The sequence below is a fragment of the Lagopus leucura genome, unplaced genomic scaffold, assembly GCF_019238085.1.
Source record: "Lagopus leucura isolate 7727_CA_CO unplaced genomic scaffold, USGS_WTPT01 Super-Scaffold_741, whole genome shotgun sequence".
NCBI classification, from domain to species: domain Eukaryota; kingdom Metazoa; phylum Chordata; class Aves; order Galliformes; family Phasianidae; genus Lagopus; species Lagopus leucura.
In genome coordinates this window covers 2,150,151-2,174,118 of record NW_024962256.1, presented here as the reverse complement: position 1 = coordinate 2,174,118, position 23,968 = coordinate 2,150,151, and the positions used below count along the sequence as shown (strand labels likewise).

The 23,968-nt window shown below is 37.4% G+C and overlaps 1 protein-coding gene across 1 annotated transcript in view; it reads left to right on the top strand.

Moving 5' to 3' along the window:
• Nucleotides 1-23,968, top strand: part of LOC122175874 (VPS10 domain-containing receptor SorCS1-like) — a 268,752-nt gene that overhangs the window by 157,800 nt on the left and 86,984 nt on the right. Inside the window, exons 4-5 of the mRNA XM_042863898.1 lie at nt 5,288-5,446; nt 20,128-20,201. Of these exons, the coding sequence (XP_042719832.1) occupies nt 5,288-5,446; nt 20,128-20,201 (233 nt within the window). The remainder of the gene's footprint in view (nt 1-5,287; nt 5,447-20,127; nt 20,202-23,968) is intronic.

Here is a 23,968-nt window from a genome sequence, read left to right as displayed (position 1 = left end):
GATCATTTCTGAGCACTGATCTGAACAGAGAACAGAGTCTTGACTGAAGAGTCTTGACTGAATCCAATTTTCATTTAATTTAACATAAGACAGCAATAAACCAGACCAGAGGCACTGCATGGTTTGGTCTATCTTTAGTATGGGCTTTTGCTAGTAGCAAGAGGCGAAGAAATATTCCTCTCTATTCCTGTATTAGTCATTTTATTTTGTGGTGGTAATATCAGACAGTTTAAAAACTGTCAAGATAAAAAACAGTAAACCCAATTCTTTACATACAAATTGTTTGATCAGACTACCAGTGCTGGTAATCTTATTATTATGTATAATTTTTATTCACTCTCCAGTGATGTCTGTGAGAACAGCCTTGCTAAATCAAACTGCTCTCAGTTCAGAGGGAAGTGTCAGAACAATGTGACTACAGAATATTTCCCTGTATGTTTTTCCAGAATTTCTGGACTATTTCTAACTCAGATTCAAGACAAAATTAGTATTTTTGGATTGATTGATTGATATTTTCTCCAAGAATATATCTGTTAATTTTGTCTATTAAGATTAAGTTTTGACGTTTGCGACGTACTGTGTCAGTGAATTCTGTGGCTTAAACAGGTAAAAATCCAGGAACTGCCTGTGATTTGGATGTCAGTTTTATTGTTTCATTTGAGACTTGGCCGTTTTATGTTATGAAAGGGTGAATAATTGTAGGCGCTTCCAGGCCATTCATAGTCCTGTAGATGTGGTCAAATTGCCTCTCATTTATTTCTTTTGCAAGTTGAATAGTTCATTTATTTGCTGCTTCTGTGAAAAATGTTTTGTTCTATTCTTCAAACACTCACATTATTCTTCTCTGTTTTATACTACTACGCTACTACTTTTTTTTTTTTTTTTTTTTTTTTTTTTTAAGATGGAGGAACAAGAACAACACCTAGTATTTAAAATGTGAGAACATTGTCCAGTGACCTAATAGGATTATTTATGAATCTGTTTATTTCCTAATAATTCCTACTGCTGTATTTGAGTGGTTTTGACAGAATCTGAGGAAGGAGCTTGTGTTTTCATAGGACTCTATGCTTAATCCCACATAAATCTCTCCTGAAATAAAATAGTTATGGAGACTCTATTGTTCTGTCTGTTACTTTGGGATTGTCTTTCTCTGTCTTCCCCTGACACTGCCCCATATATCATTGCTGAATTTCACCTGTCATTTTACTGCTCAGGTATTCAGTATTGCGAAATCCTTTTACAGCTCTCCATAGCTGGCTTTTGTTTTTGTTTTTGGTGGATGTTTTTTTCATTATGAATACTTTACTGCCATAAGCAATCTTTGTCACCAGTTTATCCTTTCTTCTTTCCAAGTCACTAACAGATACATTTTCTTGAGCAATGGCCTCTCTGATGTTCAGAATATATTTATCCAGAAACCAGTACTAGCTGGGAAAGCAATGATATGCTGTATAGGGCATTGCAGGAACAGGGAAGATAGCTCCTTCTCCGAGGAGTTTACATCCAGTACATTTCCTACAGTGAGGTGGGAATTTATAATGGTAGTTTCTTTCTAATCTTCTTTCTGAGATATTGTTGGATATTAAAGACTTAATGAGATATTTGACTTCTAAGCTTAGATTCTCTTTGTTATTGCTGCTGGTTTTGTTTTCCTTGATTTTGTGTTCAGAATGTGTGTCCACTTTTTGTTTTCTTTATAAGCAAATGCATCGAGTCAATGGGTAATAGGCTACTTCAAAGTACAAATTGGCTTCATTTATTTCAAAGAAAAGTCTAAAATTTATTTACTGTGTACTTCTTACACTGCAACAACAAAAACATTAATATCAATTGTACTTTCTCTCCTTTCTCATTTATGTTCCAGGCAACTTAGGCAATATGTAAGCTAGTGCAGTGTGCAGTTCAGCACTGTGAAAGCAGGACTGTGTTATGAAGTAGTTGATGCTGAGATAACGTTCACAATATGGGTATTTAGACTTCAGACAGGTGTTTAGTCTGGTACTCAGGGCTGAATGTTCTGTAGTGGTTGGAATACATTAGGTGTGCTTATGAACCATACATTCTGTTTTAGTGTTACTGAAAGAAAATTCAGTCCCTGTGTTCTGAGATCAGTCTATGAACCGTGCCGGATAATGATCTATAGGGATTTGCTATAGAGACTTCTCCTGAAAATCTGGGGGATTAATTTCAGGTTCACACTGCTGTTCTGATCTGAAAGGTTCATACAGGTAGATATATGGGATGTTTTCCTTTCATTTTGAAAAAAATTTCAGATGTCAGTTTCTGCTTCACATCCATTAAGTGCTGTTTTCCAGATTTGTAACTGATTATTTGCATGCAGACATCTTGTGTTTAAACTAACTTTATTTGGTCTGGTTTTGAACTAAATGATTGAAGTCACTCTGAACCCAAGCCATGCTATGATTTTGTAAGTTACATGGGGCTCTGAATGTGATTTTAGTAGTGACTGCTTAATTCTATTTCGTTTCATTTTAGGACATTTTTGCGAAGTGATTTCAGTGTAGGATATGATGGTGGTACAGAGAATACTGTCCCAGCACTGAAAGTTGGTCTTGTAGTTAACAACCAGACTAATGGCTGGAGAGTCACTGGTCAACTGCATACCCTGATTATGACTCTCTGTATGTCCTCATGTAAATCTACAGCTGTTCTGCACTCTCTGCCACATGTAAAATACTTTTGCTATCGGCATATGTAGTAAAACAGATGTATTCTGAAACACTTCACATGTATAGACTGGCTGGTCACTGCAGGTCAGTGGCCAAGAGATGAGTTCTGGAGACCATAGATACCTGAAAACGCAGTGGGAATAGCTCAGGGAGGTAGTTAGCAGATTAAAGCCCAAGTCATGGGTGCTGGCAAGTCTGTTTAGGTACTTAACTTCTATTGATTGAATGAGGAATTAGGTGCTTCAGAGCCACAGCAGTTTGTGCCTCAATTCCAATTCTATGAAATGGAGATAAGAGCACTTTCACACTTCACAGGAGTGGCATGACAGAAAACGTGCTAAGACTGTGATGTGCTTGGATATGGCAGTGATGAGGTCAGATGTGTTCCTTGTGCAGGTAAAAAGAGTTATATGAAACTAGAGTGGATCTTGATTAACAACTTGCCTTAGAGACACAATCCAAAGTCAATGAAAAGACCTATTAACTTCAAAGAGCTGAGATCAAGCCCATTGATTTGTGTTTATTTCTGCTCTAGTTACTATAGTCCTATATATTACTATATACTATATATCTATATACTATAGAATGCTGTACTGTGATATTTTCACATACTAATATAAACAAAATCCACCTATAAAGGAAGTCATAAAAGTAAGAAAAACATAATTTCTGATTCAGGGTACTCAGTTGATAAGCATTAACCATAGAAACATTGTCCCGGAATTTTTTCCAGTAACAAAAAAAGTAAGTAACTAATAAACATCACTGTTTATTTTTGACTTAACAAGCTAGATAGGTAGCTTATTGGAAATAAATGGTCTATGTATTGATGCTTTGAATATTAATGCTTTCTCTGTACCCTCTGTCACGTAATCTTCAGTTTAGAATCCATATCAGTGATATACTTGATGTATTTGAAAGTATTAAATTAAAATATGAATGTTTAATTTTAATGGTGCATGTTTTCATTGTAAGATTTCAAAAGCAGATCAAAGATACCAGAAGGAGATAGTGCCTTTAGGGTTATGATGGGAATATTATCCTATTTTACATTAAAGATAAAGTATGGCAAGGCGGTACAACTTGTCTAAGGTCACTGAAGATACTAAATTCTAGCAAGTTTGAAGGAAACTCCTAACCTTCCAAGTCACAAGCCAAATCGTTTTTCTAGACATAGATAAAAGCCTCTGGCGGTTATCCAGTAATGAAGGACATAGGTGTATTTATACCTTCACATACAGCTAATTAACATCTGTGTCTATCGAGACTTATGGTCCTCTATAATTCATAGGTTACGAGTTGTTGTACGTAACTCCACCTGCCTAACTAAAGACATAGAATTGAAAAGTGTGTTTTTGCAGTGCTTGAACCAGGTAGGAATTTACTCTGAGAAATGGGTATGGTCCTTTCATTTCAGACTCATCTAAAGATGGATGAGCAACAGCAGCACCAATACTTAAATAAATGAATGAAATTAAATTTAAATGATACTAATGATTAAAGGCTTTAATACCTTCCCAGGCAAATATTCAGAATTTTTCATGCTTGTCATTCATAATCCTTCATTTCCACACCTGATGGGTACTATTTCCTGCTTGTTGAAATACTAAGATGATCTCTTTGTAATATTCAAACCTATATATTCTCTCTCATGCAGAGATGTGTAAGAGAATTTTCTCATTCTCTCTGATTCATCAGCAATGCAGACCAATTAATCCCATAGAGAGAAGCAACTATGACAGCTGCAAGCCATGTATCTTCACTCTTGGACAAAGCTAGGAAGCAACTTTGCTGTGCGGAAATTATTTGTGCAACAAGTGCATCTTTTAATTCACAGCGTCATAGAAACTGGAAATGCAAAGAACCCACAGCATTGTCAAATGTGTTCTCCTGACAAAGCAAGATATTCCTTGCAGACAGAGAAGTTGTAATGTTTATGCAAGGAAACTGTCATCTTCTCTGAAAATTCTGTGATTTTTCTGCCCCGTCCTTGGAGGTATTCAAGGCCAGATTGGATGGGGCCCTGGGCAGCCTGGTTTAGCATTAAACGTGGAGGTTGGTGGCCCTGCATGTGGCAGGGGGGTTGGAGATTCATGATCCTTGAGGTCCCTTCCAACCCTGGCCATTCTGTGATTCTGTGATTTTAACAAATCTCACTGTTAGAGTTTGTTTCGTTTGTATGTTACTTTTACTCCTCCCTACTCATTTTTTTTTTTTTTATTTTCTGAACACCTTACTTTTAATCTGCTACTCCAAAATATCATTCATGAAGTCCCTAACAGCCTATTGTGACTGTCTAGTAACTTATTCTTACTCTTATGTCACAAACCTCAGGTTTGATATTTTTTTTTCTTATAGCTGAACATATTATCTGGGTCTGTGTTTACAAGTGATAGTTATTTTCCCTATTTAATTGTACATTGAATGTTTATATATATAGTTCAAGTACACTGTTTCCCATACTGAAAGATTGGCTGCACTTAGTTTTGATACTGCATTGAAGCATATTGAAACAGACATATTTATTAAGATTATCTGAAATTCCTCTCTTCTGACTCCTTTTCAACACTGTATTTTGATCTTACTCTTCTGTACAGATTATGCTGTTGACTGATCCAGAGGTTGAGAGCAGCTTACTGATTAGTACTGATGAAGGTGCCACGTATCAAAAATACCGTCTGAACTTCTACATTCACAGTCTGCTCTTCCACCCAAAGCAGGAAGACTGGATCTTAGCATATAGTCAAGATCAAAAGGTAAGAATGGTTGCCAGCATTTTGTTTTATTTGCTCTCTACTTAACTGTTACAGAGAATTCAGGACAGTCTTGGGGATAACTGAGCTGGTGTTTCCAGTAGAAGACATTGAGTAAGCCGTGATGCCTGGAACAGTCTGCCCAGAGGTCATGGAATCTCCTCTGGAGATACTCAGAGCCTGCCTGGATGTTTTCCTGTACAATCTACTGTAGGGAACTTGCTGTAGCAGGGGATTGAAGTAGGTGATTTCCAGAGGTCCCTTCCAATACTGTGATCTGTAAGACATAGGTAAAGGATATATGCCTGACTTGTCAGCCTGCCTTTATTCATTGGTCCTGTTTGCAATATCATGTGACAGGTAATGGGAAGAGAATTCAGCTGGGACCCTTTGCAATAAGCAAAGCAACCTCTAATGTGACTACTACTCCTCATAGTCAATAGTTCTCTCACTCTATTCTCTCACTCTATTCTGGCACTTGTTCCAAGAACAGTATAAGACATTGCTTGTTCCTATCTGGTTGGCATATTTTCAAAGAAAAATGTAGCAGTGAGTCAATTTCTTTTGAAGGCCAGTTACTTCAGCATGGGCAGTCCATCTGCTGAATAAATTTGCTGGGAAGTTTCCCTTGATTTTCTGATGTTCAACTTGAGATACCAGAATGAGACTTAACTGTAAGAGACCTCTTTGTTAGCAGTTTCTGAAAAACACACATCAACATGCACAAGTCAGTCACTTCCTTTGAAGAACCTTATAGACCTAAATCTGTGTTGTACTCCAAAATCGAAATTGAAGGGAAATCGTAAGAGGGTGTTGGAGTTGTTTAGTTTGGAGAAAAGAATGCACTGGGGAGACTTTATTGTAATGTTTCAATACTTAAAGAGGCTTATACAAAGGGTGGAGAGATTTTAATTTTACAAGGGTCTGTAGTGATAGAACAAGTGGTAATAATTTTAAACTAGAAGTTTTAGAGTATAGAGATTTAGGTTAGACATAAGGAAGAAACTCTTTACTGAGCGTAGTAAGACAGGCTGCTCAGAGAAGTTCTGAGCAAAATGTTCAAGGTCAGATTGGATAGAGCCTAAAGCACCTAATCTAGTGGAAGATTTCCCTGCCTATAGCAGGGAGGGTGAAACTATGAGACATTTAAAGATCCCTTCCAACTCAAACTGCTTTGTGATTTTATGTTGTTGTGCATAAATGTCTTTTTTCAAGGGGAAGACAGCATTTGAGTAAGCTTTTTGATCTAGCAAAAGAATTTGTAACTGGGACTGATGACTGAGAGTCAATGGTAGAGTCACTGTGAAGTGTCTGAGCACTGAAGCAAACTGTTCTCAGAAGTGGTGGATTTCATGTGCCAAGTTTTTGGTGTTTTTGAATAAAACTGGAAAGCAGACCTAAACAATTCACTGAGCTCCCAAAAGGGATAACAGAATGAAGTATTTTGGCACAGCCATCTTTTTGGTTTACAAATAAGTAATCTATAAGGCTTTGAATCTAATCAATAATGCAAGTTTTGGATAAATTTTTAGTTTATACATTAATGTAGATATCAACGTGAATATTTGAATACGAAGATGTGTTCCATGTTAGCATTTGAATTAATTATATAAGCATTAAACAGCCATTCTTCCTTTTGCCTAAATTAGGTTTGTAATTACAATAACTGTAAGCCTGAGAAAATAAATTAATTAACTGAGGTCACAGTGAGTTTACGAGAACTCTTGGAATGAACGTTCAGTCCTGTGCTTTAAGCACAGTACCATTCAAGCCCTGTAGCTTTCAAAATTGAACAGGAAATGCATTTTTCCTGCTTAATTCAATTCTACACCATATAGAATAATGCTGAGTGTTGTGTGCACTCACCTTTCTCATAGCATTTTGGAGATTGTACCATGGTTGTACTCTGTTTCAGAGGAAGGTGTAGATAAAGTGATTAATAGATGTTCAGTATGAAATTAGGCAAAATAGAAATGTTTTCTTTCCCCTGTGGCTGATGAATTCCCCAGGCTGATATGAAACAGAACAGAATTTTGTCTCTGCTGCCTTTTAGGACCCTTTGGAGTTAAACTTCCATGTGTCAAGAAAAGGAGACTTATCATGTAAGCATCAATGAAACTTCTAGTCATAAATTTGTCAGATAGAACTAAGGTGTAGCAGAAAATGAATTTCAGATGTTATAATCAACATCCTGTTGAGAAAATAATTCTGAATTAGAGTCTGTACAGCTAATACTCATCTAATATACAGTAGATCACAGAATTACAGAATGGGCCGGGTTGGAAGGGACCTCAAGGATCGTGAATCTCCAACCCCCCTGCCACATGCAGGGCCTCCAATCTCCCCATTTGATACTAGACAGGTTGTCCAGGCCCCCATCCAATCTGGCCTTGAAGACCTCTAGGGATGGGGCATCCACAACCTCTCTGGGCAGCCTGTTCCAGCACCTCACCACTCTCTCTGTAAAGAATTTCCCCCTGACATCCAACCTAAATCTTCCCTCTCTCAACTTAAAACCATTTCCCCTTGTCATGCCATTATCTTCCCTTTCAAAGAGTTGAGTCCCCTCTTGTTTGTAGGTTCCCTTGAGGTACTGAAAGGCTGCAATGAGGTCACCCTGCAGCCTTCTCTTCTCCAGGCTGAACAAACCCAGCTCCCTCAGCCTTTCTTCATAGGGGAGGTGCTCCAGTTCCATGATCATCTTTGTGGTTCTCCTCTGGACCCTCTCCAACAGCTCCCTCTCTTTCTTGTACTGGGGGTTTCAGACCTGGACACAGTACTCCAGATGGCTAACAGCAAGTATAATTTCATTGTTCCACATGAAACTCCTACTCCTTTCTTTTTATTCAGAATTGTAAAAAACCCAAACTGGATGTAGAAACAAAGCTCTCTTTTGTGTGTTAACCTGAATTTGTGGAATGTGTTTGAGATGAGTACGTATGGTGCTTTTGGTGAGAGGATGCAGGATAATTCTCTTTGTGTTAGGGCATTGATTAGCAAATTGGATGACCATTGAGAATATAGTATCTTTGCTGCAAGAAGAAAATAATATTGCAAAAGTCTATATATCTGTATTAATTAACTCTAAAGTAGAATTTTGAAAGTCCTTCATGTATGTGTGACTCATAGGCCTGTTTTCCACTTAAAAGCCTAATGGAAATCCTTTGTGACTTCGGTGAGCTTGCAACACAGAGGGTAACCAAAAAGAGGAGTATTGACCAACTTGGACTTAATTAAATGTAACTCAAACTAAGGCTCAAATTCTGTCCATGCCTAAGTGTAAATGGCTCCCTTTGGTTTCATTCTCATATAACCAGAGGCAGAATTCTCTCAGAGTAATTGTGTAGTCCTGTGACAATGAAGATAACTGCAATGGGAACTATTGGGCAGTTTGGAACAAATGATGTTGCAGTTTGCTAGTTTGTGTTCTTTTGTTAAGACTGTATTTAAGGAAAGAGAACTTTTACTCTTTGGATTTCAGGCACTGTGTGCACAGTGATCAAGGATTACTTGAGGAAACAGAGGAAACATATCTGGATGGTAAGAAATTGGCATTATCGTATCACAGACTTTGATGCCATGCATGAAGTTGAAGAGGCTGTAGAGGTTTCAGATTCATTTAATATTGCTCTTGGCAGTCAGAAGGAAGTTAAGAGTCAATTAGAAAGCATGTTTACATCCTTCCAGCAAACAAAGTTCTCATTACATCATTTGCATCTTGTCATTGTAGCAGGTGGAACCAGGAAAATCAGATGGTGAATAGAGCAAGTGCTGAAGAGGCAGGAATCAAATTGGGAATGAACTGTGACTCTCAGGAGTGGTTCAAATAGTTTAGTACTGATTGAGGGCAAATTCAACAAGTAGGGCATGCCTCTTATTGCTTGACTGTAATGAACAGGAAATGGGTCACAAAGCATCATCTCTCAATCTCTTCATAGCCTGCTGAGTCTATCACTATGATAAGCATCACTGATCTTTTTTGTTTGGTTGAATTGAGATTTACTAAATAGTAGGGAAGTCTGTGTTAACTGAAATCATTTTACAACCCAGTTTCTTGCGTGTTGTGTGCAACTGAATGTTGTTAATTACTGGAGTTCAGCTGATGAGCCATAACTCATTAAGCTTCAGTGACTTGGTTGCTTTTGTTCACATCTCTCCTCTGTGTCTGCCTTGGGCAGCAGACTTGAATTGCCGCTGCTGACAGGCCAGTCGCTTATTCAGTCATGAGTTTTTCCTGCCAGTCTTGAGGAAAAAAAAAAAGAGTGGCAAACCATCTGCCATCTGCACTAATTGCTTCATGATTGCATTCATTGTTCTGGCTGAAAGTACAGTTGTTACATGGCTGATTCTTACCACGTAATTGCAGAACTATTGCATGCTCCTCTATTTTCTGTACAAGAGGAGTTACAAATCGGGAGGAAACTTCAGACGCTATGAAGCATTGCTTGTGAGGAGAAAACTTGTTGGAGGTCTTGTACGTGTGAGCTCTCATGGGTTTAATCAGCTTTCCTGTAAGATGAGGGCTGTATTTTGTGGGAGTATTAGTTATGCATTACTGTGTAATCTTCAAAAGTAGTTTGCTATGCAGTCAGAGGGTGGGATGTAAGAGCCTCTACTTCATGTGGAGATGTCTTCTGCTATTCAGATGGGTCAGACAGCAGAGGAATGGTTGATAATCAGCCATGAATAACAGAGTTATTTGGAGAGATAAAGCATGGGTGAAAGAGGAAAACAGAAGTCAGATGGGTGAAATGCGAAGTTGTAATTATCCAGCATTTCCTTTTTCTTTTTTTTTCTTCTTCTTTCCTTTTAGCCTTTCCCAAATATCTGATTCCATCTAACTTTGAGAATTATTCTACTTGGAACATAATCAAATCAGGGACTTCCAGAGGTTTTCCTTTCAGCCTAATTTGTTCTGTTCCTGTTTATACCTTCTCTATCTCAGTGGTATCAGTCACTGCATACAAAAGCCACAGAAAGATAAGTGAAATCCAACTTTGTATTACTAGAATTTGCATTATAGTTAATAATAATAATAATAATAATAAATTACTGTTAACATCAAGCATCTATTTTTTTTTAATGATAACGTTTTTATACAGTGCTGTTGACCATGCGTGGAGGTCTATTCATTTGGACTAATGTTAGTCAGAGGAGGCTAATCCGGTATGAACTTAATGGAGGGGAAAAAACCTATCTAGAGTAGTAAACATTGGTTACTTTGAATTGTGCTCAGGAAAAGCCTCTCTCTTTTGACAGACTACAGATAGGACCGGGGAGGTAGTTTGCATAAAGCTAACATTAAACTGTGTGAATAACTCCCTTTTCCCTGGGTTACTCCTGCAACATTCTACATTATTTATGTAATAAGAACAAGGTTTCCAGCAGACTAGATTGTCTTTGATGCTTAATGTTGGAGATTAAATGTGGTAGGGAATTTGCACATTGAAATATACGTGGCCCAGCCTTTGCAATGTTGTCCTGTATGGATGATCTCAGATATCCTTTCTAGATTACCAGCACCCATGCCACAGTACCTCCTACTCTAAAAAGTGTCCAGGAGCTTATGATTCTAAACAAGCACAAAAATATCTGTGTTTGTAGCTAAAGTTTTTCATACTCTTCATGGGAAGTCCTTAAGCACAGACACCCACTGGGCATTCTGATGACACATCTTGCACACAGCTCTTTGCCTTGTTATCTCTAGGACAACTGATTAGTATTTGGTGGCAACCAGTGTACTGAAATGAACAAGGAAGGGACATCAAACCGAGTTGTCCAACTGTTAATTTGTTAGAATTTTTCTGTCTTTACTCTCATAGTCAGTTCATTGTCTCAGTAAGAAGACTAATGCAGTCAGATTATATCTTTTTTTTTTTTTTTTTTAACTGTCCGTAAGCCAATGCACAGTGACATAAAATAGGGTTTTCTTGTGGGCACATCAGTTTTTTACACCTCACTAAGTATAATGTACTCAGTGAGTTTAAAGTGTAAAGTTTAAAAAGTAGAATAGAAATAAAAATGGGAGAAATCCCTAATGCTTCCCCAGTCACCAGGAAAAAAAAAAAGTCTAAACATAGAAAAAGAGCAGAGCCCAGCATATCTGGACACAAGTGTGATCAGTGAAACAGAAAGAAGGACTCCTGAGCAGTAATCACTGTGCTCTACTGCTGACTCACTTATCTTTTAGTTTATGAATAATATATAATATATAATATATAATATATATTATAAATTAATATATCCTTGCTTATCCATCTGTATATGCATAAGCCCTCTGTACCCCTAGAGAAGTTGTTCATTTACTGCTTTGGGATTCTTGTCTGTGTATTTGTTACACTGCAAAACTTTTTGTGCTCTACGCAAGTTTTATTTTTCTACCTTTTTTTTTTTCTCTTCAGAATCAGACAGCACACTGGACTAGGAGTAAAGAAATGTGATTGCTGTCATTAGGGCTACCACTGATCTCTATGGTTTTGAGTAACGTCACTTTTCTTAGATGATTATCTTCTCTTTTCCAACAGTCATTTGTTTTGACTGTATGCTCCTATGTGTCTCCTTTTTTTTATTATGCAAAGCACCTGTCAACACTGAATTCATGTGGAGCCATAGGTTCTAGTGTAGTAAAAATGCAAAGCTATGCATGTGTGCATGACAATTCCAATGCTTTGTCCTGAATTCTGTTTAATCAAAGCCTTTTCTGTTCTATTCTCATTCTAATAGGGTACATCTTTTTAGTTGATAATGTATTTCTTTAATTTAGTCACCTAAACGGTTATGAACATACCTAATAATTTCTCAGCATAACAAAAAGCAAATGCAGGATGCTCTGTTACAGAGATGCCTGTTGCAGAGATATTGGAGCTTTCAACAGAGAAAGAAATTATCCTTGAGGATAACTAACCAAGCAGAGTAGTAAATTCATTATCCCTTGGAACTGAGATTTGATGGCTTTCCAAAAGATTCAAACATTGAGACTGTATGTCTCTCCAGAAGGTGCAGTCTAGCTGTACAGCCATCGGTTGTCACCTTATATAATTCTCTGTGCTGCTTGAATTAGTGATTAAGACTCTGCAGCATCTGTTTGGATGAGAACAGACAGATGACACTAGTAGTTCTTTCTGGCCTTAAGATATATATGCTGGGGGATTCCTTTAATTATCTGCTGGTAAAATTGTGTTTCCTGCTATGTGTTTAGTATATAAATAGAGTGCACTAGAGACATCTTGCTAGTATAGTTGCTTGCTTCGATAAAGCCAGAACACCAGCATATGGATCGTGTCTGAGAATGCATGAGGAGTTAGGTAAGAGGAAAGCTGAGGGTCATCTTAAGCATGTTTTGATCTGACAAACATACTAAAAAGAAGTTGCTGTAATACAACTGTAATGAACAAGTCTTTGTGGTGCTTTTGTTCATCATCAAAAGCAACTGCAGGTCTGCAGGCCTCATTGGTGTTTGCAAGGGCTGTGGAGCAGGTATCTGAAAGCTTTATCCCTCTGATATGTATCCATATATTTCAATATACACCAATTGTTGAAAAACCTTATTGATGGCTTTTGTGTGGCATGATTAATGGATTGCTGTAACTTCAAACATTGTAGATCTATGCAGTGTCTGTGAACTTTTTTTGTTTCAAAGATTTTAAGCATCTTAACAGTGGAACTTTCAACTAGATTAGAGACTGGGAAAGTAAAGGAGCGTCAGCCCTGTAGCCCATTTGTGTATTCTGCATCATGAGTCTTATGATCTGTTCCAGGGAAGATGTACCATGTGTGATTTCAGATTCTCTGTTAGTTCAAAACGCTTATATTAATTTGGTTTTGGATGAAAAAAGCCTGGTCCACCGCTCTTCACTGAAACAAAGTATGATCCAGGGAGTAACACCAAATCTCTTAGTCACTGACTGCTTATAAGGAGAAATGCTCTGTTCAGTAATTTATCTAAATTGAATGCATCTTGGTATCCAAGTAAACTGTGCTGCTTCACATTGAAGGAGATATCTCCAGTGCCAATGTGGAAACCTCTCTCATGATAATCTTTGATGTAACAGGTGGATCCTGCTGAAGATTTAAGACCATAAGGGCTACTTAATACACCTATATAAACATGTTCAATCTTACATTCCCACTTGATGCACTAACCCCATCCTTTTCTGCTGACAGCGTATAAAGAAAAAGAAATGTAAGCTTGATTGTTCTTCTAGGGTCGTAAATTCAAGTACAATTCTGAATTGCAGCAATCCATATGGAATCTATCCTATTGCTCTTGGCTTTCCTGAATGTTGTAGATTACTTCTAAATATACTGTTTCACAGATGAATGCTATTTGAATAATGCCTCTATGAACAATGAGAATAATGAATGTACAATCACTTCAAATACACCTGCGCCTAGTAGTAAGAGTACAATCTGTCAGTAATAAACTTATTCAGTACAAATGAATAGGGATTAAAGGAAGGACTTGATTGTATTTATTTCAAATTACATTGTTGCATCTTCAGAAATCTGTTTTTATTTAGTTGACTGTGATTAGACAATAATTAAATGGTACTTTTTGAATGTTGTGTTCTTTGGTAAAACCAAACTGAATTTTTAAAAAGTACTAAACTTCTTTAAAAAGAAGTGATCTAAGATGTTTGTGTTGTCCATCAGTACAAAAATTGTGTTCCAAATGCAATTTCTTTTGTCAGTTAATGGTATTTGAAGGGATTAATGTGAAACACTGTGATCCGGCCTAGTTTTAATCAACTCATGGAAACGCCAGGAGATTTAAGAGGCGAGCAGTCAGCATATGTGAAGAAATAAGGTTAGAGGGATTGACCCAGTAAAAAACTTCTCAGGAAATCAGTGGTGAATATGAAGCAAACCCAAGTCTTTCAAATATGTGCTGAGCTAGTTTTCCAGATGGCTCTAGAGTTGAATTGCCTTGGTCAGATCTATGTTGAGGAGGAATAATTGGAGCTTTCATGTATGGTAGAGGTGAGAAAAAGATACCTTTTTCTTTTGTGAATGCAAGAATACTCATGTTGGTAAATACAGTCACCAAATCAAATTAGATCTTGAGCCATTTTCCACTGTAACTTGTTGAGGGTAAATGTCTTAAGAAAATTAATGGGAACTATTATCTTGCTCAAATTATTTCCTTTGTATCGCTTCCAGCATGCAATTTAAATCACATTTTCCTCATCCAGATTCCAAATTTCCTTGTATGTATTCTTTTTTTTTTTTTTGCATAAAATTAAATCATTGCACAAAACTGAATATCCTCATCATTAGAGGAAGAACGTGGAACTCTAATATGATTTAACATCAGTGTGTGAAGAATAATCAAAACTAAATGTTTTATCAGAATATCCAATTAGTTTAAATGCTGAATGATGAAACATTATGGACACCGTGAGTCAATCAAATCTGCAGCCATATTGTTTAGGTGGTAAAATGAATCAGAGGCCATGAGGGACTCCATGCTTGATAAAAGCTTTGACTGGGAAAATTTTGTTGAGAACAAATGATTGGTCTTGACTGACATGATGACCCTTCAAATGATATTTTACCGGAATTGGTGGGTCATTCAGATTCTCAGTGCATGGTATATGTCACCTGACTTTCAGCATCAGGTGTTAAATGAGTAACTGTTTGTTTGATGTCTTGGATGATATACAGATTACTTTGAATGTCTTTGGTGAGTTCAGTGAGCATAAAGGTAGCTCTGGGAAACACAGAACTCTGCTAATTGATGGGGATAAGGGCTTCTTTCTTTAATACACATTTGCATTTGCTAGTGACATCTGTTTGATGATGTGCTTTGTTAACCATTAGGTTGAGCAGCCAAATAAACTTAGTTCAGCCACTTCATAAGAGCCACGTTTTTGGCTGGGAAGATCTCATGGAAAATTCAGTGTTCATGAAGGAAACAGGTGTTTTGGAATACAGTTTTGTTAAAGTGCATCTCCCAAGCTCATCCAGGTGTAGAACTTCATGAAACTGCTAACAGCTTATTGTTTGTGCTAAACATGTGAGTTAATATCAGAAGTTTTCAACTTCGTAATTCTGTTAGATCTAAACAGACAAGTAGGGTCCTCTAGGTTAGAATCTCATACCAACAACAACACAAATCAAATTTGTTTGATGCCTAGAAAACGTTTCCCTTCAAAGCTCTTATTTTAGCTACATGTTTTGTAGCTTCTAAAAGACGTGCAAAATAGTACAAGGAAGTACAAAGCCAAGTCTGCTGGAAGATTTGGGAAAGAGATGACTCCTCAGTTAATGTAATTTGTTTTAACTCCATAAATGTGGAGGAAGGACTGATGTTTTATTGTACTTGAGACCTCCACAGCAGACTCAAAGCAAGCAAGGATAATTCATGATTCTTCATGCAGTGTTAGGTTGTGGAGCTCCTTGCTTACCGTAGTATTCTGTGGGTGCTGAAAGAATAGAAGGGAATACATAGAAGAACTTAAAAGAGAAGAAGTATTGAGAAATACTAAAGAAATACAACCTCTCACTCAGAAAGACCCTGAGCCAAGGATTGATGGAGTTTGAGACCTTATTTAGAAGAACTGTTGAATATACTAAGTTTTTGAATATGCAAGTATTTTGGTTTTCCAAGCATCTGTTGAAGGCTGTTTACAAAAAGAGATGGTAGTGAAATTGCACTTCATTCTAATCTAATTCAGTAATTCCTCTGTAGTCTGACATTAAAGAAAATGTTTCATTACCTGGATCAAATTCATACCCCCTAACGCTGGCTTTGCCAACTCTGGGGCTGTCTTTTTCTCACATAGATTTAATGTTTCCATTAGAACAGATGTTCTCTGGTTTGAATGGGCCCGTGTTGCTTTTGCAGTTTCAAACACTGCCAGGTGCTCAACTAGAGAATGGCTGATTTCCCCAATTTTTAAGAAAATCAATTTGATAGATTTGCTTTGATTCACTTTAATATAAGGATGGTTATTCTTGTAATTCGTTTGAGGTAAGCAAATGTATGCAGAATTGCCTGAACTCCTAGGTTGATAAGCTGCTTGGTGACTGAAAAGTATATTAGAAATAACATAGGAAAATATGAGAAAACAGTCTAATTTTCACCATTTTGAATAGTGAAACCTTTTACAGAAGTACCTATCGTAGGGAAACCTTTTCCTTATACGTACCTTCACTTACAATTTTCCTGTATTATTATAGCTAATGAGAGCCCCACGAATCTTTATGTTGTGTAAATGCATATCACAATAGATGATTTCTACTCTAAAGAGCTTAGAAATCTGACTGCAAGAGAAAGTGTGTAGGAGGTACAACTACAAAAGAGAAGAGGAAGTAGGAAGAGTTTTATTCCCCAGTGAAGAAGGGTCAAATCTGAGAGATCAGTATAAGATTCATACTTTATAGTGGTTTTGTCTTAGTGAGAAAAGAAACATCAGATCACTACTTGGCCCTGAGCTGAAAACATACACTGAAATTGTAGAAGGTTTGTTTTTTATTTATGGTTGAAATAAGAGTTGTAGTAGAGAACATTATCTAATTTCTGTCTCCTAATGAAAATTGTCAACAAAGTGCAGTAATTGCCGAAGAAAATAAAATGTAATCTCTGAAGGGACTGCACAAATGAGTCTGTCAGAAATCATCCCAGGAGAGAAAGAGCTTTTGTAATGACAATAAAATATGATGTTGGGTTAAAAAAAAAATCCATACGAGCACTATAACTGCTAAATGAGGAAAAATATTCCCTGCTGTATCATATTTGGTATTTCACAAAATCCTAGACTCCAAATATTTCTTTTTTTTCTTCTCCTGGTCTAACTAAATAAACTCAGGTTAAGCTGAACGATACTTAAAATTTCTGGAAAAAAAAATAACTTTAATGTAAAGAATGTTTTCCCTTTTGTTGGGGATGGCACCTAATATGGGGAATTCCCCTTCTGAAGGTACATTGGTGCTGCTGCGAATCAGTGAAGGCTAAGATTGGTAGAGATAATGGCAAAGGAATAAAGCCTCTAAAGTCTGGTTATTAAACTGTTTCTTCAAAGACAATAAGAGCTTTGGGCATGAATTCCCAGGGATCTGATATTTCCCTGTGAGAGCTATTTCCTTTTCTCATGTACTTTTCCCAGCTCACTGGGCACTGACTTCTGTTATGAGAGGAAAATACTGACATAGTAGAATTGCTGTATCTATTTCCTTCCTTTGAAACAAACGCCAGTCTTGCATTTCTCTTCTTTTTCCTGACTCACGTCTTTTGTTCAGGGCACACAGTAAGAGATAACAGGTTTCCCTGGGAACAGTGCAGCATCACTGCTCCTCTCTGCCACAGAAATCATAGATTTGCCAAATGAACAGCCCCTCCAAATACTTCTGAAAGAGCCAGGGGGAAATGGGGTGGTGGGAATGTTCAACAATTTGGTACTGCACTGAGGTTGTAGGCATGAAAGAGGATGCTATACAAGAACGAATAAAACTTCTGCCAGCCATGGTAAATTATTTTAGGGTATTGTTACTATCAATGATAAATTCTAAAAGGTTGTAACTTTCTGGAAGTTGTCCTCAGGGAAACTAGAGAGAGAGTAGTGATATAATGGGGGAAAAACAACACTTACTGTGATGGTTCCAGCTCTCTGAGAGCATCAGTGACCCTGGAAATCTTGCATCCCACATATGGGTCTGGAAGTACAGAAGTGTTTACTGAGTTTTTCGTATTGATCTTTGTTCTTAATTAAAGTTTTACTGTGAGACAATATCAACTTTATTGAAGCTTAAATTATTCTATTGAAGAGTTATTGGCACTGAAGAAACCACTTTGCCATAAGAGGGAAAGTACTGGTAAAACAGGTAACAGTAACTTAGTGGTCATATACTAGTTTGTATTATGCAATAATGAAAGCAGGTCTGGAAATGGACTTTGGAAGTGAAGGAGGAATAAATGCATCCAGTAATAGCAATACTCTTGACCGGGTGACCTTAGAGCACTTTTAGAAATTTACTGTTATATGTTCTAGAGGATAAATGAGGTTTCTTCTTTTATTGGTAGGGTTAGTGAATATTAACGTTTCAAACAAAAATATATTTATAGTTAATGAAAAGTAAAAGATTCACCACTGAAATTTCAAGAGGTTATTGTGCAATTCCATTTGAAAAGCTGAACTGTGTTTCCTTTGCCTGACCTGGTTATTTTCTATTCCCTCTCCTTTCTTCCCTGTCACTTCTTTGGCAATATTTTCAAGAAATTTTCAACAAATTTTCAAGAAGAAAATGAGATGAGAAAAAAGAGATGAATAACCAGCTTTAATGCTTAGATTTCAGTATATGTACAGTACGCTTTTTATCAAACAGCTGTTATAGATGTTATTAGTTTTTCTATGCTATTCCAAGGTTTTAAAGAAGGGAACCCTAGGGATGTAGTGATTTGTGATGGCAATGTAATGCAGAATAAAAAGTGGACCTCAAGTTTTCTCAAATCGTGGTCACGTATTTTTTTAAAAACATTCAAATCATCTTTCTGGTCAACCCAGAGCCTTAATGTCAGCTTGTCTCCTCAGTGATTCTCTCGGGCTTCCATCCTTGTCTTATCCCAATCCAGTGCCACTACATGTTCCAAAAAAATCAATCAAAAATTGCACATCAAGATTCAGATTGCTTGCATTTTTAACTAAGTCTCTTTGAAGTCAAGAAAAGGGTTCAACAACTCCTTTCAAAGAAGAAATTGGCCATGTCTGTCAGACAAGAGAAGGGGGGGAAATGGAATGAGTTTGCAAGAAAAAATATAGGGCTGATTGCCTCTCTGTGTTTCTATGTGAAAAAAAGTGAAGTAAAATAAAGCAAAGAAAAACAGAACCCAAATGATCCTCTGCTATTCTTCTGAGAATTATCTGATTGCAGCATTTATGGAAAGCAGCTGCTTGTAAGTGCTCTATAAAAGTCACATTTGTATATTATTCCACAAAGACATACCAATTATTTATAATACCTGTATGTGTCTTTTTTTTCTGACCTTTCTCAGTCTTACTTGGTATTTATTGTTGAAAGATCTTCTGATGTGATTGATGTATTTGGTTATTCTTTGTGTAATCAGGCTAGAAGGCTGTGTCACATTGCTTGTAGGAGCAAAGTGAGAATTGCAGGCTTCCAGGTACAAGTTGTTTGTGTTATTTCAACTCAACCAGTACTGCATACACAAAATCTGGACATATTGGGGCAGTTCTTGTGTTCTACATTAAAAAACTTTTCTGAAGATGGTGACTGGTAACTAGTAAGAGATTGACCTTCTGATGCAATATCAAGGAAGGCAAGTCTGTGTATCCGTTGTGAGAGCTGTTAGGATATCAAAGTTCTGTGTTATGTTCCACATCAGGTGTCTATCACAAGCTTAACATAACAGGCAGCCTTCTCACACTGCATTATTTTGTTGCCTGAGAGTGCCACAGTGAACTAGATAATGAGTTTTCAGTGTGTTTGATCATTAAGGTAAAAGCAGTTGTGTGCCATGTTGCCCCACTCAGTATTTTTTCCACCCTAAAAATCACTGCAGATGCTTTTCAACTGTCCCAGACATATCCTTTTAAGACTGGGGGAAATAAAACCTGGGCTTCCTGTCTCAGAAGACTTCTTCAGACTTTCAGATTGATTTCTCTACTGCTATTGAGTTTTATGGTGATTCTTGACTGTTTTTGTTGTTTGTTTTTTCTTGTCCCCAGTTATTCAGTTCAGTGGAGTTTGGCAGAAGATGGCTGCTTCTTCATGAAGGAGTTGCACCAAACAGGTTCTACTGGTAAGAGCAAAAACCTCTTTTCCCAGGTAGAATTTCCACATAGGTATAGAGATCTTGAAATGAAAGCTTGAAGGCAGTGTGGCTGAATGCAGTCTGCATCACTATCAATCTCTTGTTGTTGGGATAAACTTTGAACTGGCATTAAAGGGGCATTATTCCTGCTGTTCTGTGTTTAAATAGAACTTGAAAGTAGGGTCTTTGATCTAAGAATGATGCACAACTGAAATATTCCGAGTCTGAAGAGAGCATTGATTGTGGAGGGGAGAGTTCTGCAATTTCCTGTGTACATTTTGGGTTGAAACTTAACTAAATTCATCATAAGCTTGCTTGCACTCAGAGTGAAGTCTTGAAGCCTCTGAAGACAGTAGCTTTTCTGCCATGCTGCTGGTGAACATCACCTGCTCCGGTGACTAATGTTATGCTGTTAACTGCTGTTAGACCTAGTTCAATCCCTGAAAATGAGCAAGTTAATGACCACTGAAGTAGGCACACACAATTCTTCACTGTGAGCTTAAATCACTTTATAATACTGCGTGTAGGCTGCTGTGCCAAGATTTCCAGTCTGAGTTCAAGCTTTGTGGAGAGCTGTATTGCATAAGTCCTGTTACTGAATCTTTGAATGTCAATCAGCTACAGCAGTGGTGAAACATTTTGGAGTTTGGTGCCAAGGTTACTTGAAAGAAATTTCAAAGCTCTTTGTCACAAGCTCAAATCTTCACTGCACATGTGGGTGAAAACTGAGGAATTAAGGAGGCACTGCTCTATTTTCTTGTAAATATGGTTGTCTTAACTAAACCAAAATTGAAGTTTAATTGTTTGTATTTAGGCTTATTCCTCTTTTTGCTTACAATGACATCAATCTTCAGGTGTTCTTGCCAGCTCTGTCTGGAGGTGGGAGTTCACCTGTGAGCAGATGTTGGCTCTTGTCCCACGAATCTGGACTTTAAAATAAAACCTTTGGAAAAAGCAGTCATTTTGAAATCAGAATGTGATGAATCAGATGATTAAAGTGAAATCCCAATAGGTGACTACTAAACTATAAGTTTGTGCCTGTTCCTTAGGTTTTGAACGTACTAAGACTTAGGAGTGGTTTGGTCAAATATTTTCTTTTAATTTCTGGAAGAAGTAAGAGCTCTAGGTCAAATTTACTTCAAAGCTGAATTAATATTTGGTTTGCAAGGGATATAGACTAAAAATTTCTTTTGCTGCTCCTGATTTTTAATTTCTAATCAGAATCTGTATTACCTGAGGCTTTTGCAAGCTCAAATCCACTTTAAATTTAGGCTTGCTTTTCTGTGTTTGTATACACGTATTTATGCGCCCCCATTTTATTTTATGGGGCTGCTAACAGGGTTTCTAAGTGTCAGATACAAACACAGCTCATCTACATGTTTCGGTATTTCTGGGCTAATAAAAGTAGAAAATCTGAGAAACTGGGTGATCCAGTTGTTGAGAAAGCCAACAAAATTGTACTGGCTGAAGAAGGTCAAAAAAGGAGAGAAGGGGATTGATTGTCCTTGTTCCTGGATCTCTGTGTCCTGCTCTTCACTCCAAACCTTTTGAAGTTTCCCATCATTAGTTACAGTAATGGTTTATCATAAATTGAGCAGATAGATTCTGAAATAAGAATAATGATGAAAATGATCATTTTTTCCTTTTTGTGGAGCTCAGACTTTGAAGGCCTCTTAGAACCTTACAAATAAGAGAAGACCTGGAGCTTCAAAGGCAAACAAGAAACTGAATAGATGAAAAGATGTTCCAACCACCCATCTAATTCCCTATAGCCATAAACAAAACATGAAACTGCAACTCTGTATTTTCACCTTGAACAAAGTGTCCCTTAGGTAATATACCTCAGTGTAAACTAAACTATAATTCTACTATCAAAATTAAAACTAATGTGGCTTATAGAGACAGTGTTAAATCTTGTTCTGGATTATTTACTGGGGTCATCATTGCCTTGGAAAATAAAACCAGCTCCAATTATATGGCCGCTGCCAGGCCTCATAAAGAAGGGCAGCCCTTTGCATTCATAGTGTAGATACTGCTGACCCTCCATGCAAAGAAAATGAAAGGTAATTGGGACATAAGCCGATGCAGATGAGCAGTTAAAATCCAGAATTCTACAGCAGTATATGTATATCCAGAGCTCTTGAATAGTTTTTGTAGAGTGTCATTTGGTGCCTCATGTTTGTTTGTTGAGAAATTATTATTATGTGCAGAGTTTAATCAAACTGAAGGTGTAATGCTGACTTTCAGTTAGTGTTAAGGGCAGAAATGAATATAAAGGAAAATGTCTCAAAGTCACAAATTTCCAAGGAAATAAGCCTACAGGGACTCTCTCTGCTGTTCCTTTTTCTAAATCAAACAGATTTGAAGGGATCCGCCCGGACACAACTGTGTTGTTCAGAGAATGATGGCTTTATATTCTCTGTGGAGAATGAAGGCTATATTCCAATATCTAAGAAAGGCTTCATTTACTGGAAGGAAGGAACATCTGGAGGGTGTTCCATCTAAAAGAATTTGAACAGTTGACGCAAATATGCATTCTCTTAATTTCTTGCTGATATTTGTATTTGCATTTTATTCTGTTACATTGGTTTACCAGTTAGTTTCTGGGTTACTCAGTCCAGAGTAAGACCACAAAGATGATCCAAGGGATGGAACACCTCCCTTGTGAGGGCAGGCTGAGAGAGCTTGAGGCTGTTCAGCCTGGAGAAGAGAAGGCTTCAGGGAAATCTTGAGAGTAGCTTTTCAGTATCTGGGGCGGGGGGGGGCGGGGGAGGAGTTAAGAAAGAAGAGGATAGACTTCTTAGCGGAGCCTGTTGTGACATATATAAGGGGACATTTCATTTGGATATAAGGAAGAAGTTTTTTTACAATAAAGGTGATGAGGCGCTGGCACAGGTTGCCTAGAGAGCGGGTGGATTCCCTGTCTCTGGAGATACTTGAGATCAGGCTGGAAGGGGCTCTGAGAACCTGATGGAGCTGCAGATGAGTCTCTTTGCAGGGGAGTTGAACCAAATGGCGTTTAAGGGTCCCTTCCAACTCTAGGGATTCTATGAGTCACTCTAAGTCTTTTGAATAATCAGCAGTGGGCTTGCTAATTTTAGTTTTAAAAAGACTGCTGCAAGTGCTGCCAGAGAAACATATAACGTCTTATGTCTGTTTCCAAGAGAATTTTCTATTCACTTACTTTTGGTTGCACTGTGAAACATTCTCTCTTACTACCACTCTAGAGAAATTTAAACCTCTGAAAATCATTAATCTGCCGATGCCTACTGCATAGCTGAGAAAAAGCTCTATGTACAGACAGCTCTGTAGCTCACAGGTGTTTTGTGTTCTTCCATCATCTATTTCATTAAAAGGGGTCATTAACATGAAAATAGGATCTTTGTTCCTTCAGAGCTCATCCCCTCTTTTTATTCTTCTACCCTCAGCTGTGAGTAATGCTCTGACATCTGCAAGTGTGATGAAAGAGATTATGGAGAAATGTATCTGGAGTGTGAGAAAGAGATGAGCAGATAAACCCTTAAAATTAAGTGTGTTGGGAAGCCTTTAGTGTAAAGGGCTGTAGTAAAATTGTCATTTCTAATAATTGCTGTAATTAGGGTATCTTGTCACGTGTCTCTCTGCATAATCTAGATATGTGGAAGTGGTATACCAAGGAAAGCATAATGCACTCAACTCCGTGCCTGGTGACAATGTTAAAGCATACACGCTGCATACACCTCAAGGATACTGCAGTTCTGCTCTGTATTCACATT